Raw genomic sequence first — 15,592 nt, forward strand, 5'->3', positions numbered from 1 at the left:
CAGCATGCTAGGATTTTTAAAAACAATTGTAATTAAAAAATCAGATTTGTGTAAGTCCCAAGGCACCTACTTGTCTTTAATAGTGACTTAACTGATTTCAATCCTTAATGTTATGCCTTTTCTATTCTCTGAAAGAATTCTGGGCACTGTAAATTTCTGAATGTTCTGGCAATTGCGTGAAATAGAATTGGTGGGTGAGACTTCTTTTAGGTGGGTGAAACATGAGATAGAACATTTTAATTTTGTAGCCTATGTATGACAATAAATACTTGCTGCACTGGTGAATGAAGTAGCCTTCAAAAGATGTAACTGCTATGTTACTACTATCTTTATTGGATGACTTGATGTACAACTTGAAATGTATGAGAGAAAATCAGTTTCTCAGAAAAAGGCATGGGAATTAAAATCTGAATGTTTCTGTAAGTTACTAGCTTGGAGAAGGTTTCACTAGTGTGTGTGTGTGTTGTGTGCAAACACTACAAATAGGAGTTGTGTGTACCGCCCTTCAGAAAAAAGCATCTTATAAGTCCGCCTAACTTCAAGCGTTCTGCACATTTTATGTTGCTTTCAAGAATTTTAATGATTAAAGGATTTTAATTTTATCAGCTAACCACAGATCACCATTAACAGAAATGCAACCAGAGCTAGTACTAGGAAAATAAGTTATGTTCATGCCCTTCTGATCAAGACACTCTGGATTTTCAAGACTGGTATTGATCAAACAGCCCTGTACCTTTTAACAGCAGTTACAGAAATTCAAAGGTGAAGTCATAAGAAAGGGCTAAACCTATTGAATCCTTTCAACATGGTGCAGGAATTCTGCAGGAAAATTATTATGGTGCATTTTTAAAAAAAAATTCCACTTACTCTAACCTTGACCAAAAAGAAAAATAAATTTAGGTTTTCTTTGCCTTGAAAACCTGAAAATAGCCTGTGGATGCAAAATGTCCTGTTACTGCTTATTTGGCTCCAATTATCTAGTCTGGATTTCCTGATAGTAAATTCAACCTTACTTGATTTGGACAGGTGAACACAAAGATCCCAAATAGAGTATCTGGATTAATTTAATTATTTCTGGGCAACACAATCTGCTGTAGTCAGACTTGAGGAAATGGGCAGGATGCATCAGGATGCATCTGAGGTGGGAAAAGTTGGTCTCAAGAAAGAAACACAACCAGTGATTTGGGAGATTAATCGTTCTATTAGTTCACTGGGTTTTGTTTGTTCAAACAGGATCTCATTTAACTAGTTCCCAATAATATACAGTCAAAGCGCCAAATGTGGAACAAAACTTGTTGGCTTCCTATATCCAGTCTAACACTGGAAATGATTGGGGACCAAATTGTTCCCCCAAAATAGGGAAAGGACCACCAACTTGGAGTGCTTTTAAAAAAAGGATTCTTCATCTTTTAAAGTTCCTCATGTTTAACTTGATCCTCCTCTGACTTCAGCTTCAGTTCCTCTGCTGTGATCTTCCCATCCTTATTCCGGTCTTGGTTCTGAAACATGTCTGTGATTACTTTTTCCGGGTCAATGCCTGGAACCATATGACCTTTGTCCTCTGCAATCTGGGACTTAATGAATGTGAAGAACTGCAGAATGGATACAGAGAAGAGAGATCCATTATTTGTACAAATGGGCCCCAACGAGTGTGGCATTTCAAAATGAGTGATTTATTTATGGCTCCCCTGATTTCAGAGTTTTTTTCTTTCTCTGTCCATTAATAAAAGCAATTAATTGGAATGGATCTAGATTACATTGTATCAAAGAATTTATAATCAAAATATTTAACAGTTGCTACGCATGGCTTGAGGAAGCAACAGATGCACTTGGAAATATATGGTTTTGTTTTATAGTCTCAGAAAAGCTGTATTTCTTAGGCTTTCATTGAGTTTTTTTCAACAAATGCAGCTAAGATGAATAATCAGTTTAATCAGTTATTGATTTTACTGCATATACTGACTATTGAGTACCCTATAGATTTGTCCCCCAATGTAGGTTTAATAACAATTCAACTCAAGTATTTATAAAAACTAAGTACCATTTTAAGAGCTCCATCTCATAACAGGGAATGCCTCTTCTGAGATGTTTGCTGCAATAACTGCATATCTTAAAAGTAAAAATCTTGTTGCTTGCTTTAGACCTCTTTCCTTTTTGCCAACATGTGCATTAAATGGACTAAACAATAAAAATCGATCCAATTACCCTTCAAGTTCTGAATCCTTTACCAGCTGCTTTCTTGCTAAAACAGAACTCAGTCTCACCTCCTCTGATGGGACTTCACCATTCTTATTCAGATCCATGGCTTCAAACAGGTCTTCTGGTGGCTCACCATGCCAGATGAACAAATAACCTTCTGGAACACCTGCTTCCATGTGTAAAAGTTCTATGTCAAAGCGAAGAACAGCACTACCAGGTACACCCCGGGCTTTAAAAAAAAAAAAAGATTGACATCTCCGTAATGCAGGAAGATCTAGCTTCTAAGCGTGCACGAAAGTATTAGTTACAGGCAGCAGTTAACAGTGACCTGGTTCATACATTACATTGGGCTATTGGTGGCATGGTTTAAATAAAACCACTGCATGTACTAAATAAATGCTGTGTTCGTGCTACATGCTAAGCTTAAGCCCCAAAATACCACATTATGCCTTAGTGTGACATGCAAACTAGGTCTCCAAGACAAAGGTAATGGAAATATTTGCCCTGATAAATGCTTTATCAGATTGCAACAATTATTTCTAAGAATTTTAGTTCTTAGTAGAACCAATGCATAATTTCTAAGGTGATGAATTAAAAGACTAGATGCTATCATAATATTTAGAATTTGCTGTATGCTGCTAGAGAAAGAAAAAAAAAGCAACTAGAAAACATTTCAAGATTCATGAAGTGCACATGTTAATATTTTCAACTTATTCTGCTTCATGTAGGGGGTATGTGCATACCACTGAAACCCCATCACCTGTCCTGTACAAATCTTGCCCAGCATCTTAGCTGACTGAAATTAGAGATTACACAAGGCATTCCACACACACACTTCGATCCACTTTTTCAACAATGGTACCTAGAAGGGAGGGAGGGAGGGAGGGAGGGATTCAGGATTCATCCAATTATTTTTCCGTTTCTTCTGCTCAGCTTGTATAACTGATAGTCTGAAATGTTCCCTGAGAAGTTGCCTTACCACCACTTTCACCATGCCCCAAATGTGGAGGAACAATGACAGTCCTCTTCTCTCCCACACACATGCTGAGTAGGCCACTGTTCAAGCCTTCAATTATCTTACTGGTACCCAGGGTAGCTTCTTGAGGATGTTCATAGTCATGCCTGTCAGTGGGAAACAAACCATTGAGTCCATTGACTCTTGAAAATACTTGGTTAAATTTTCAGAATAATGTGCTCCATCCCATGTTGGCTCTCCAAAGCTTTTTCCCTACAATTCTAGATTTAAGAAAATGTAAATTCTGCACCTGTATAGGTTATGCAATTAACACGTCTCCTTATTTAGCAATTATTTTGCTGTGCAATTCCTTAGAAGGGGACATAAAGCAACATGGGACGCTGACGTAGTTGCCGTACTCTCACAAGACAGTCCACAAAAGAAATTTCTTAAAGGAAAAGTATTTTTGTAATTTAGAAGTCCCAAAGTTGTCTTCAGATTTGTATAGTAATTTTGAGGGGAAGGGGGATTGGTCAATCTTTGATGGTGAAAAATGAAATTCTAATTAGGAATGTATGCTTGTTTTATATAGGTTAAAAAAACCCCTACGTTTTGATGGTGTATTTGCTCAGTATTTCCATTTTGCGATTTTTGCAATGAGGCAGGATAGACATTTAATTGAACTGCTCTGAGCTAGGAACTCACGAGGAGAAAAGCTTGGTGCCATCCAGGAGCGTGCAGTTATAATGATAGTGGACAAAATCTCTATCGTGAGTGGTGACGTTACAGTCTGCAGGGCGGAAGATGGTCTCTATCTCTACTGGATCTGCGGGGTTGTGGAAATCAATGACATGTACATCAAATATAAGGACAGCTGAGCCCGGTATCTTGCTCCCTGGAACACAAAAGAATAGAATATTAGAAATAATGAGAAAGGTACATATGCACATCTTCTGTGGAACTTGGCTGACCCAAAATATTTTGTTGCTGTTTTCCAGGAACATAGGCTCCAGAAAATTTTAAAGAGCACATAGAGGCAACAGTGTCCATTGACATACTCCCTTTGTTTATATGTTGTGTTAACCTATTGTTTTAATCACTGGTTTGTTGAACAAGCTATGACATCAAGGTACATGCATTACATTGAGACAATAAATTATGGTCTAACAAACCAGAGCTGGTGGGTTCACATACTGCATGAAGGTAGAATCAAACAAATCATTCATTGGTTCATTTCTTTTGCTTTTGTTTCAGTCTAGCCCACTGAATACTGAACTTTCTATCTTCTGAAAACCTTTTCCACACTATCACCTGCTGATGAATGCAAAATCTCCATGGCAGGAATCAAGTAAATTGCAGAAATTCCTGGGGACTTTCACGCTTCACACATGATCTGTTTTGTCTCTGTGTTACTCTACTAAATTTAGAGGCCGATCAATGCTCCCTTAAGATTGTATGTTGCAAGGAAAAGGAAGAGCAGGGCTAACTCTACCATAAAGCAAAATGAGGTAGCTGCCATAGGAATAGATGTTAGGGTAACTGGATCCTAATTAACACTGCTCTGTTAATATTCCATAGGAGAGCAGATGTAGCAGATAAGGTGCTAGACTAGGACTGAGGAGTTAAAGTGTTACTTAGTTTGGGTCGGTCATACTGTCTCAGCTCAACTCACATGGTTTTGGGGGTGAAAAATGTGGAGAACGGAGTGCTATACTGTACATGCCACCTTGATTTCCCAGAGGAAAAGTGGGATTCCATTCCATTCCATTCCAATCAAATAAATCAGTGTCCTACTAAAATAACTTGATTACAACCCATACAGTATAAACATCCTGGATTTATTTGCAGGAGAGGGAAAATATGTTTTATAAGACCCACACATAGTAAAAGAACGATTGCAAAATGCTGACGATTTATCTTATGTTTGCAAGTACATACATACTTGAAGAGTCATAACCTCTAATTGCCAATGATTCATCTGTTCAGACATCCCAGATAACCATACAGAGGTTGAGCCACATAGATAACTCAGACATCTTAAAATTTGCATTGGGGTTTATACTCTTGGCCAAAATTTAAGAGTACCTGATTTGTATTCATGGTATAATTATATCATGAATATACTGTATATCATATACAGTATATGATATACAGTATCTTACCTGTATGTTATGTTATACCTTACCTATATAAGATATATCTTACCTATATGATATATACTGTATATTTATACCTATTTTATTTTATTTGTTTTATTGTATTGTAATTTATATGTTTTTAATTTTGATTTTATTGTAAACCGCCCAGAGTCCCCTTTTTGGGAGAGATGGGCGGTGATAGAAATTTGAAAACTAAATAAATAAGTATCTTATATATAAGATATATATGCTGTGTTTGACCAGCAAAGAACAGAATTCCCACAGATCCCTCTAGATGTGTTTGGATTTTACAGTTCATATTGCACAATGGGCATGGCAGTTACAGGAGCTGAAGTCCAGCACATTTGGAAGGTAATACATGGGGAATGTTATACATTTAATAATGCCTATGACAGTTATACTAAAGGTTTCCCCAAACTTCTTGCTTTCTCCTACCTGCCCCATTTTCTCCATAGGCTAAATGGGGAGGAATTATTATTCGTCTTCTTTCACCAACGCAGACCCCTTGTAGTCCTTGGTCCATTCCAGAGATGATATAGCCCTTCCCGATATAAGTGTCGTAAGTATGATTCCGTGAATAACTGGAATTGGAGAAAGAGAAAGAGAAAGAGAAATTGTGGGGAAGAACTGGCTGGTCCTACAGCACAACCTACTGCACACACCTAGCCAGGCTGTTCAAACTGACTGAGCCCATTCAGATAGTACTTTCCCTAGATAAGGGAAGATCCCAACAAGATGCACAAATCTGGCTTTCTGAATGGTTGGAAGATAAAGACATGGCAGCCTCTCACCCCTGTACAATTTTCTTGATCAGGTTCAGATAGTTAGGATCTCAACAATCAGAGGACTTCTACTTCTGCCCAGCTTGTAATTCCATCTTGTTCTTGGTCTGTATTTGGAAGACCCTGCCTGTATGGACACCTTCTGGTTATATTGACCTTCTGAATGTACTGATCTGGATTTATAAAGATAACAGAGGAGCAAGACATAGGACAAAAACAAGGGAGCACTTTTTTTATTAGCTATGTGTTTGAATGACATGGTAAGACACAATTCACCAGGATTTTGGTTTAGCAGTTTATGTTGCTCCAATTGCTCTTATTGGTACCTCCTTTATGGATGACAACTTAGTTTGCAAAAGCATGTCACCCAAAGGAAGACTGACATCAACTGGTCCTTTCCCTCTTGCATAACACAAAGGTGCTGTTTTATTCAGGACAGAATCTACAGTATTATATGGGACAGTGGGATTTGTAGTACTATTTGCATAATGCTGTGATGTCATCAAGTCTTCTGGCACGTGTATCTAGTTGGTGTAAGGACTGTACCCTGCCAGAAAGGGTCAGAAACCCACTATTCTAGCAAGAGGTACAATTTCAGTTGTGCTGACCCAATTGAGTCTCTAGTCATGTGGCAAAACCTACCTTGAACATCCAACCTTAACAAAGCAACCCATGTTGGGTAAAATCCCTTGACTTAAATCTATCACCTCTCTATGCAACTTACAACTTTCACTGCTTTCTTGTCCAATGATGTATTTTCCAAGATAAGATTCTAGTTCTAGGACCTTTTTGCATTTCTACCTTGGCAGGTCACAGCACCTAGTGCTGATGTCTAAAAAGCTGGTTAGTATTTGGATGAAAGGCCACCAAGAAATTCCAAGGCTGGAGGTTGCACCCGCACATTCTGGAAAGCTCTTAAAACCTGGCTTTGGTCCCAGGCCTGGGGCTGATGTATCAATGTGTTATTGTATTTCTGGGGGTCCTGTTTTGTATGATTTGTATTGTTTATAAGATCATTTTGTCTGGGCTGTCTGTTGGGTTTGATGTTTTACCTGTTCTTCTGGATTAAAACAAACAATCAATAAATAAAACATCAAGGAAACAGCCTGGAAGAAGCCAGTCACTGTTGCCAAGAAGACTATATGGGCATGTAATCATCAGAAGCTGGAACTGATTCAGCAGAGTGTTTGTTTCACCTGGAATCAAAGAGGGTCCCATCCATCAAAGTGCCATTGTAATGGTACCGCACAAAATCTCCAGTCACAGCCTTGCGTTTGCATGATGCTGGCATTTCCAAGTGCTCCAGAAAGATACTATCTTTTGGATTGTGCAGGTCCACCAGAAGAACATAAAAAACCAGAGATGCTTGCGGGGGGATGACAGTTTCTGAAAGGAAGAAAGGAGAAAGGACTCAGTTCAAGCTGGCACAAATATGAATTGAGCCAGATGAGGGGAGAACAATGCTTTTAAACTGGACAATGTGGTGTGCTGTATACATGTGCTGTTATTTGTGGGCATTTACTCTGGAGAAATACAAAAGATGCTATGTTTGTGGAAGTAGATTCTGCCATTCCTTAAAAAAATGCCCAGTTGCTAAGCTTGGTTCATTACAGGTCTTAGCAGCTGGCAAGACCTGGATGTAAAATGAACAAAAACACTCCCAGCATATCCCAATGCCGTGCATAATCCACCCAGCTGGGAATTCTGAGATTTGCAGTCCCAGTATAACTGGAGGGTGGAAGGATGGTAAAGGCTGCTGAATGCCAAAACTACGAAAGGTCCCATGTAGGAGAAGAGCTAATGGCCACAATCCTCTCCCTACATGGTTCTACTTCTCCATGTAACAAAGTCAGCAAATGATGGGCAGTGGTTGCTTTTTAAGTCCACAAAATAACTTATCTGTGAAATCCAAACTGTTAGATCAGCATGTTTTTGTGGCTCAGGATTTGACAGGAGAAGAGGAGCAGTTCATCTCTTGTTGCAGAAGAAATACATGAATTTCACAACCAGCTTACCATAGCCTTTCTCTCCATAGGCCAGGAAAGGAGGCATGATTATCTGCCGCTTCTCTCCAGGACACATGCCTAGCAAGCCTTCATCCATACCTTTGATTAGCCAGCCTGAACCCACATAAGTGTCATAAGTATTGTCTTTTCCATATCTAGGAAGCAAGAGAGGATGGAGAAAGAAAAGATCAGATACTAGGTAGAAAATGAGACCAGGGAAATAATGAAAACTGAGCACCCAGCAGTGGCCCAATATAGTACCTTAAAAGAGCAAGGAAACTGGATGACTCTGGCAATGAATAATTACTCTAGAGCAGTGTTTCTCAACCTTAGCAAGTTTAAGATACGTGGTCTTCAACTCCCAGAATTCCCCAGCCAGCATGGCTGCATGGCTGGCTGGGGAATTCTGGGAGTTGAAGTCCACATATCTTAAACTTGCTAAGGTTGAGAAACACTGCTCTAGATGATATACTAGCATATAGTGGCATCTATCTACTATCTACTCTTATTAGACTCCTTTGCAATTAGTTAGGAATTAATGACTTCACAAAAAGGTCTCTGCTTTGTAACTGCATTGTGAATTAAAATATTACAGCATCCTTAACAAACTTTTTTTTTTGAACGACGGCTGGGAACATCTGCTTCTTTTGCAACTGCTACTGTATAGTTGTTTGGGGACTGCTGCTCCTACTCTTGAAAAAAAATGAATTTGTTGAGTTGATTATGGGGATTGCTTTCTTGGATATTTTTTCTGTTTGTCTGAACCATTAGTCCTTGAGCACCAAAGCGGGCAACCTTAGGTCATGTGTGGCCCACAAGCTTCTTTCAGCAGAACCACACAGATCATGCCCTTTGTGATATCATTGCATCGTATGCCCAATTATGGTGGCCCTTAACTGATTGTTTTTCTAAAAGTACGATCCTCAGCTGCCAAGAAATTGCTGCCTCTGCTTTAGCACTTCTTACCTGCTATCAAAGGGGGTCCCGTCTAGAAGTGTGCCATTGTAGTAGTAACGCACAAAGTCTGAATTCTCCACTGTGCGATTACACTGTTGTGGTTTGTAGAGGGTGGTGATCTGTAACTTATCTTCTTTGTTCCAAATGTCAAGCAAAATGACATCAAAATAGAGGGTGGTATCTGGTGGGATCAGACCAGCTAAGGGGTTGAAAATAAGATATACTATAATGGAGACCAGGAGAGTACCACATGCACTGCCCTCACATAGCACTGTAACATTCTGTATTATCATCTAGCTAGAAGATACTTTGCAAAGAAAATGGTAGAGAAAAGAATTATGGATGGAAATCTGGGAAATATAGTGTGTGTTGGTTATTGGGGTTGAGAAGCAACTTTCCAGTTTAGAAATCCAATTCTGCTCTCATTATCTTTCCTATCCGGTCAACATCAGAAGCTTGATACTCACCAACACCAATGCTGCCATAGCCAAGGTGAGGTGGCACAATAAGATGCCTCCTCTCATTCACACACATGCCCTGCAGGCCCCTGTCCATCCCAGTGATGAGTCGTCCCACACCTGCCACACCTGCCACAGTGGCACCTCGGTCATAGCTGAAGGAGGAAGAAACCATTGTCAGAAGGAGTAAACAAAATTACTCTGATTAAAGAACAAAGAATTAGACAATTGTTCTAAATTGCCCACAAACCAATAACAAAATGTGGCATTGTAGTAAGAACCAGTGTAGTATAAAACTTTTCTTTGTCTGTTTATTAAACAAAGTTATATAGTGGGTAATCTACCAGACAAACTCTGGGTGGTGAGCAAAGAACATCATGCAAATTTACAAATCAATTAAAGAAAAACCTAAGTCAAGGACCCTAAAAAAATCTCATTGCTAACACACACCTTTGCGCACACCTACACCAGAGCACCATTAACATCCTGGCCCCATGCCTAAGGGAAAAGCCAAGGTTTTACAGCCTTCCAGAAGGCCAGCAGGTTCAGGACCTGTATTTCAAGAGCGTGGCTTTTCCACAAGGCAGGTACCATGACAGGGAAGGTATGTTTCCTAGGGCCCAACAAGTGATACTGCCTCACCAATGGGACCTAGAACATGCCCACTCTGCTTGATATTGTGGGATGGGCAGAAACCATCCTGCAAGTAATCTGAGCCATGCCATGTAGGGCTTTAAAGGTGACAACCAGCACCTTGACTTGCATATAGAAAGCAGTTCAACTCATGTAGCATTGGCATTACGTGGGCATAGCACGGCACACCTAATACTGCATCTACTGCTGTGTTCTGGACCAGCTTCCAAATGCTATTCAAGGGCAGCCCCATGTAGAGTGTGTTACAATACTCCAACTGGGAGGTGACTATGGCATGAGTGATCATGAGCAGGGCCTCCCCGTCTAGGAATGGGAGCAGCTGATACACAAGATGTAATTGTGCAAAGAGACTCCTGGCCACTGTTGCCATCTGCTCCTTGAGCAAGAACTGAGTGTCCAGGAGAACCCCCAAATTGTGCACCAACCCTGCATGGGGCAGCGTTACCACACCCAGAGTTAATCATGGGAAATCACCGGGCGTGAGGAGCCCTAAAACCCATAGCCACTCAATCTTGTCATACTTGTACTAAGAAGACTGAGATTCAAGTTTCCATTTGACCAGGGGGTTTGCTGGGCAGTCAGTTACAGGTAGTCCTTGACTTATGACCACAATAGGGACTGGAAAATTCAGTGTTAAGTGAGGCATCATGTGACTGCACCCAATTTTATGACATGTTTTGCAGTAGTCCTTAAGCAAATCAGCACAGTTATTAATGGAATCACGTGGTCCCCCACTAATTTTGCTAGTTGGAAGCTGGCTGGGAAGGTTGCAAATGGCAATCACGTGACCCCGGGATGCTGCAACCATTGTAAATACATGCAGATTGCCAGGTGCCCGAAATTTGATCACATGACTGCAGGGACACTGCGACAGTTGTAAATATGAGGAACAGTTGTGAGTCACTTTTTCCAGCACTGTCGTAACTTTGAATGGTCACTAAACAAATGGTTATAAATCAAGGACTTCCTGTACTCAGCCCAACCTACCACTGAAATCAATACAATTTACTGTACATACAACTTCAACTTTGGCCGAGTCCTGCAAGCAAGTCTTCTGTTCCCTTGAAAGGTGTTCCTGTCTCCTGTTGGAAAGTTATGCCAACTCAGCAGGATTTTCTCTGCCTATCATATTGTACAGTTGCTGGTTCAGGGTGGTAGAATCAGTGCAAAGCTAAATGGAGAAGGACATGTCTCTGGTTGTGAAAAAATGAAAATAAAATGGCTGAAGAAATCAGCAACTAAAGGTCCTATGGCCCTAATTTATCAATTTATATGCCAAAAAGCGAGTATACTAAAGAGTCACAGCGGTCATCCATGTCCAAGAAATGATGCAGTTGAATACTTTAGGACAGATCCACTGTTAGTATTACTGTGCTGCAAAAGCAGAATCCATCTGTTTAACAAAGTTGTATCCCAAACCAATTATTTGTCCAGATCATGGATAAATGTTTGATTTAGGCGGATAGCAATTCTGTAAACCTTTCCTTCTGAAGGGGAACCCTCCCCAGAGACACTTTTTCTAGCATAGAAAGAAGCAAATGAAACATGATCTCTAGCTTCCTTCAATCAGAGTGGAATAGCAGAATCTTACATTCCAAATGCAGCTGGAAGAAAGGCTAGCTAAGTCACCATGGCCTTTCCAAAACTGACTGTAGTTTAAACTGTGACTGATTTTTTTTTAACTGGTAAATCTTTTGAATACTTAAAGTAGGCATAAGTCTGCATGCATCTTATAGGGCTGCAGCTACTCCGTGCATTTGGAATGGGAATAGAAGCCAATATTCTAGCTTGCAAAATCTGGCCATTTAAAATTAACTATTCAGTTCCTTTATGGTTTCATGTGGTGACACGTCTACAGCCAAAACTGCAGATCCCATTGCAGATGCCATCTCCTTTGACATCCTATTGCAACTCATTGTCTCTTGTGTTTAAATATTCTCAGGAGCCTGTCTAGGTGAAAATCAGAACTAAACATTAACTGCAATTAAGTGTTAAAAGCATGGTACTTTAGTGCATGGGATTATCATGAATAAGCCTGCCTATTTATTTTAATAAAGAAATGTGGATGCATTCAATGAGGGAATCTTTTTTTTTTGTAAATTGGTTTCCCACCTTTTTAGAAGATATGGAAGAGATCCTCCTTCCATAGATAACAATACTATATTGTGTATGTAACTCATTGCCAAGCCCTCTTTTCTGACATTTTCATAATTAGTTTTAATTAGTAAAAAAAAATGTAGTATGTTGAGCTGGATTGATCTACTGAAGGAATGCTTTATATAAATAGCTTTAAAAAGCAGTCTTAGTCGAAGACCAGCTAATCAATGGCTCTTTAGCCAATATAAGTCTTTCTCTTAGGTTTCCCCAATCAGGTGCCATTAAGGTGTGTGGACTGGCATGGGTCATGCAGGCTGGGAATTATAAAGTTGTAGTCAAACACATGTGGAAAGCATGGGATTGGAGGGTTGCTGCATGTTCAGAAATCCCAGACAGTGCAAATACAGAGTACTTAGTACTAGGTGCTAGGGCAAAAATCAAGCAAAGTACGGCTACCTGTCAGAAACCCTGCTCAAAAGCTTCTCAGATACTAAAGGACATGGATCCCTATGGCAGATGCAGGATTGAAGCCTGTATCCATCTCCCCAGAAGTAAATCTCGCTAAACTCAATGGAAACTACTTCTGGGTAGATGTTTAGCAGAATAATGCCATTAGAGAATCAGATGTTGAGGAAGACAGTAACAGTGCTTAATGCATGGTGCAATCGCAACTTAAACCCATTTTCTAAACGGAACAATTGTGCTAATCATTAGAAATACAGTTTAAGATTCCACAGTCAAAATCCACAGCAAACTTAGTTTGGCATGAATAGATGTCATTATAATTAAATGTTTCAAAAATGTTACAGTCCTCAAAGTGTTACCTGCCTCATTAGGTTTAAACTTAGATCAGAAAGCCTGCAGACTAAATCCACTGAATTCAGTGAGCTTCTAAGTAAACATGTTTACGATCCCCACAACATACTGGAACAGCTTCATTACAGTCAATACATCAAAATCAGCTGCAACATTTCTGATACAGCTAAAGGTGCAGATTGGATATCTACTACTGCAGCTGTATCATGAGAGAGCTCCCCATAGGCCTCAAAGATAACCAAAAGTCCCTTTCCAAGTCTCTAGCCCTTTTATTTACAGAAGTGAAAGGAAAAATGCATAGATGGCTTCTATCCAATTGTTCAATAACGAACAAACCTGTTTCTAATATTCTGGTCAAAGAGTTAACTTCAAGGTATGATTGAGAATCATTCGACATGTTAATATTTTATGATGTCCTTAAGCTCGTATATTTACACATTTTAAAGTTTGCCATATTGAATTCTCCACCATTTTGCACTGGCATCTCAACCCACTATAACACAGGGATCCATCTTACCCCTCCTTCACTCAAATATCTGGTTCCCAAGCTGGGCATTTATATAATTAACCCTGCATTGTTCCAACAACATTTCTCTATGCTTTGCCTTCTGCAACACAAATACTGTGCAGTCACACAGAAGTGATGTGAATGGTCAGCAAAACCGAATTTCTTTTTTCTTGAAGCCCAGCAAAGCAGGGAGCAGAGAAGATACTCAATTCCTCAAGAAAGGGAGCGTGTGGCCTTCTTTTCTAGTTTTTTTTTTTGCTAAACTAATACTTCAGAAATGCTCTGCAAAAACGGAATAATAAAATGCAACATCTTTTTGTTTCTGCACTTCAATTTATGGGAAAAAACATTTTTTCCTTCGAATTCTGTTAAGTAATATGCTTAGCCTTTTGGAATTCAGATTTAATAGGGCCACTAATGATCGCACGGCATTGTTTGTGGCCTGCGGACACCTATCTCTGGTCTGGACAAAAGGGCAGCTTTTAAAGACAGCCCTGCCTTCTCCCTCGGACGGTTGCGCTAGATTTACTGAGCGAGCGAGTACCTGGAGTCAAACTTGCTGCCGTCTTGAAAGGTCCCATTGTAATGGTAGCGGACGAAGTCACCCATCTGGACTTCTCGCAAGCACACTTTGGGGATGTAGTATCTGTCAATGACGACATCCTCTAAGGGACCGGGGTCTCCCAAGCCGTGAACCCCGCAAGAACTCAGGGCGAAGATAAGGCAGAGCAAACTCATGGTCTTCCCCGATGGCACAATCGTGCAAAAGGGAGAGAGAAAGCTGCACTTCGAGGTTGCACGCCGGTGGGCGGGGGGGTGGGGAAGGGAGGAGAAAGAACGGGATCAGAGGAGGCGCTTTGCTAAAATAGAGGCGGCCTAGAAATTCCAGCCAGGAGCATCAATTCCGTCGACGTGTAAAACAGCAGCCTGAGCTAGGGTGGCCAAAAAAGAACTCAAGACCTCTGCAGGATTCTGGTTCCTGCGCTTCTGAGATGAGCACAACCCCTCTTAAAAACTAGGCGTTGTTCTGACCTCCTTTGTAATCCCCCCGCCCCAGCCCCCGCCCCAGCCCCAGCCCCAACTGAGCATTAAAGATGCTGGAAACTATTTGAAAAACACGCCCGGGCAGCAAAAAGTCCTGCCGAGAGAAGCGGGCTCGTTAAAGAGGTGGAGAGAAACTATTTTCCTGGTCCTAGTGCCGGCTGGTTAACTCAGTGGAAAACAGGAGGGCTGCTTACGTGGTCCCGAAGAGGGTGCGGTGGAGCAGCAGCAGCAGAGAATCCTCCATAGCCTGGGTTTCTTCCCCAAAACGTTAGTGTAACGGATTCTGCTGCCACACAGAAAATGCTCTGATGCCAGAGGATTGGACAACTTAATACATACGGAAAACATTAGTTATTAGTGCCACTATAGCGTGTAAAAGGACAGACTCTTTGTCTCAGGCCTTGCTTGTGTAACAGTGGTGAGAGCGCCAGCGAAATAAAATAGTGTTTTGTAGAAATAGGGAGTAAGGCTGATAGACTTTTATTTTCCTAACTGGAATGCAGTAAGTAAATCAGCGTCTACCAGATTTACAAGTTGAAAGTGCAGTGCAAACGTTTTTCAGATTTCTGTGTTCCTTTCATCAACTGAATTGCTCTAAAACTGCACATGTAAAGCCTGCAGGTTGGACTAAAACATATTTCTTTCTCATGTCAACAAGGTCAATACATTCGCACAAGCTGAGAGATTCAGTGTAGCCTTTCAGTATTGTATGTTAACAAATAAAATCTCCTGAAGTCCATCTTGATTCCTGGTGATGACATGGATATGCCCATTTTGTTCCTGGGTAAAAATACAGATGTGGTTTCCTGTTTGCTTTTTTTCCAGTTTTTTAAAAAAAACTCCTTAATCCAGAATTTCCTAACATTCTCCTTTCCCATTTAAGTTTTTCAGGACCAGCCAAGGTCAACTAAATGCTGCCATCTATTGATCATGCAGTTATTTAATAAAATAAGCATT

At 40.4% G+C, this 15,592-nt stretch overlaps 1 protein-coding gene across 1 annotated transcript; it reads right to left on the bottom strand.

Annotated features, from left to right (window-relative positions):
• Positions 1 to 45: 45 nt before the first annotated feature.
• Positions 46 to 14,529, bottom strand: FKBP10 (FKBP prolyl isomerase 10). Its single transcript, XM_063300590.1, has 10 exons — positions 14,136 to 14,529; positions 9,526 to 9,671; positions 9,068 to 9,257; positions 8,111 to 8,256; positions 7,292 to 7,481; positions 5,749 to 5,894; positions 3,860 to 4,049; positions 3,179 to 3,321; positions 2,265 to 2,428; positions 46 to 1,592 (listed from the first exon to the last, which is right to left on the bottom strand). Exons 1-10 carry the CDS (start codon positions 14,327 to 14,329, stop codon positions 1,410 to 1,412), a joined length of 1,692 nt encoding a protein of 563 aa, XP_063156660.1. The 5' UTR covers positions 14,330 to 14,529; the 3' UTR covers positions 46 to 1,409.
• Positions 14,530 to 15,592: the final 1,063 nt, after the last annotated feature.

This window comes from Candoia aspera, chromosome 4 (genome assembly GCF_035149785.1).
Source record: "Candoia aspera isolate rCanAsp1 chromosome 4, rCanAsp1.hap2, whole genome shotgun sequence".
NCBI classification, from domain to species: domain Eukaryota; kingdom Metazoa; phylum Chordata; class Lepidosauria; order Squamata; family Boidae; genus Candoia; species Candoia aspera.

Bases quoted from the DNA above. Each gene is read 5' to 3' on its own strand.
- FKBP10 (XM_063300590.1), bottom strand. From the start codon at position 14,329: ATGAGTTTGCTCTGCCTTATCTTCGCCCTGAGTTCTTGCGGGGTTCAC. The intron at 8,257-9,067 runs GTAAGAAGTGCT...CTTGCTTCCTAG, and splicing joins GGGACCCCCTTTGATAGCAG to ATATGGAAAAGACAATACTT. The intron at 2,429-3,178 runs GTAAGGCAACTT...TTTTTTTTAAAG, and splicing joins GGGGCATGGTGAAAGTGGTG to CCCGGGGTGTACCTGGTAGT.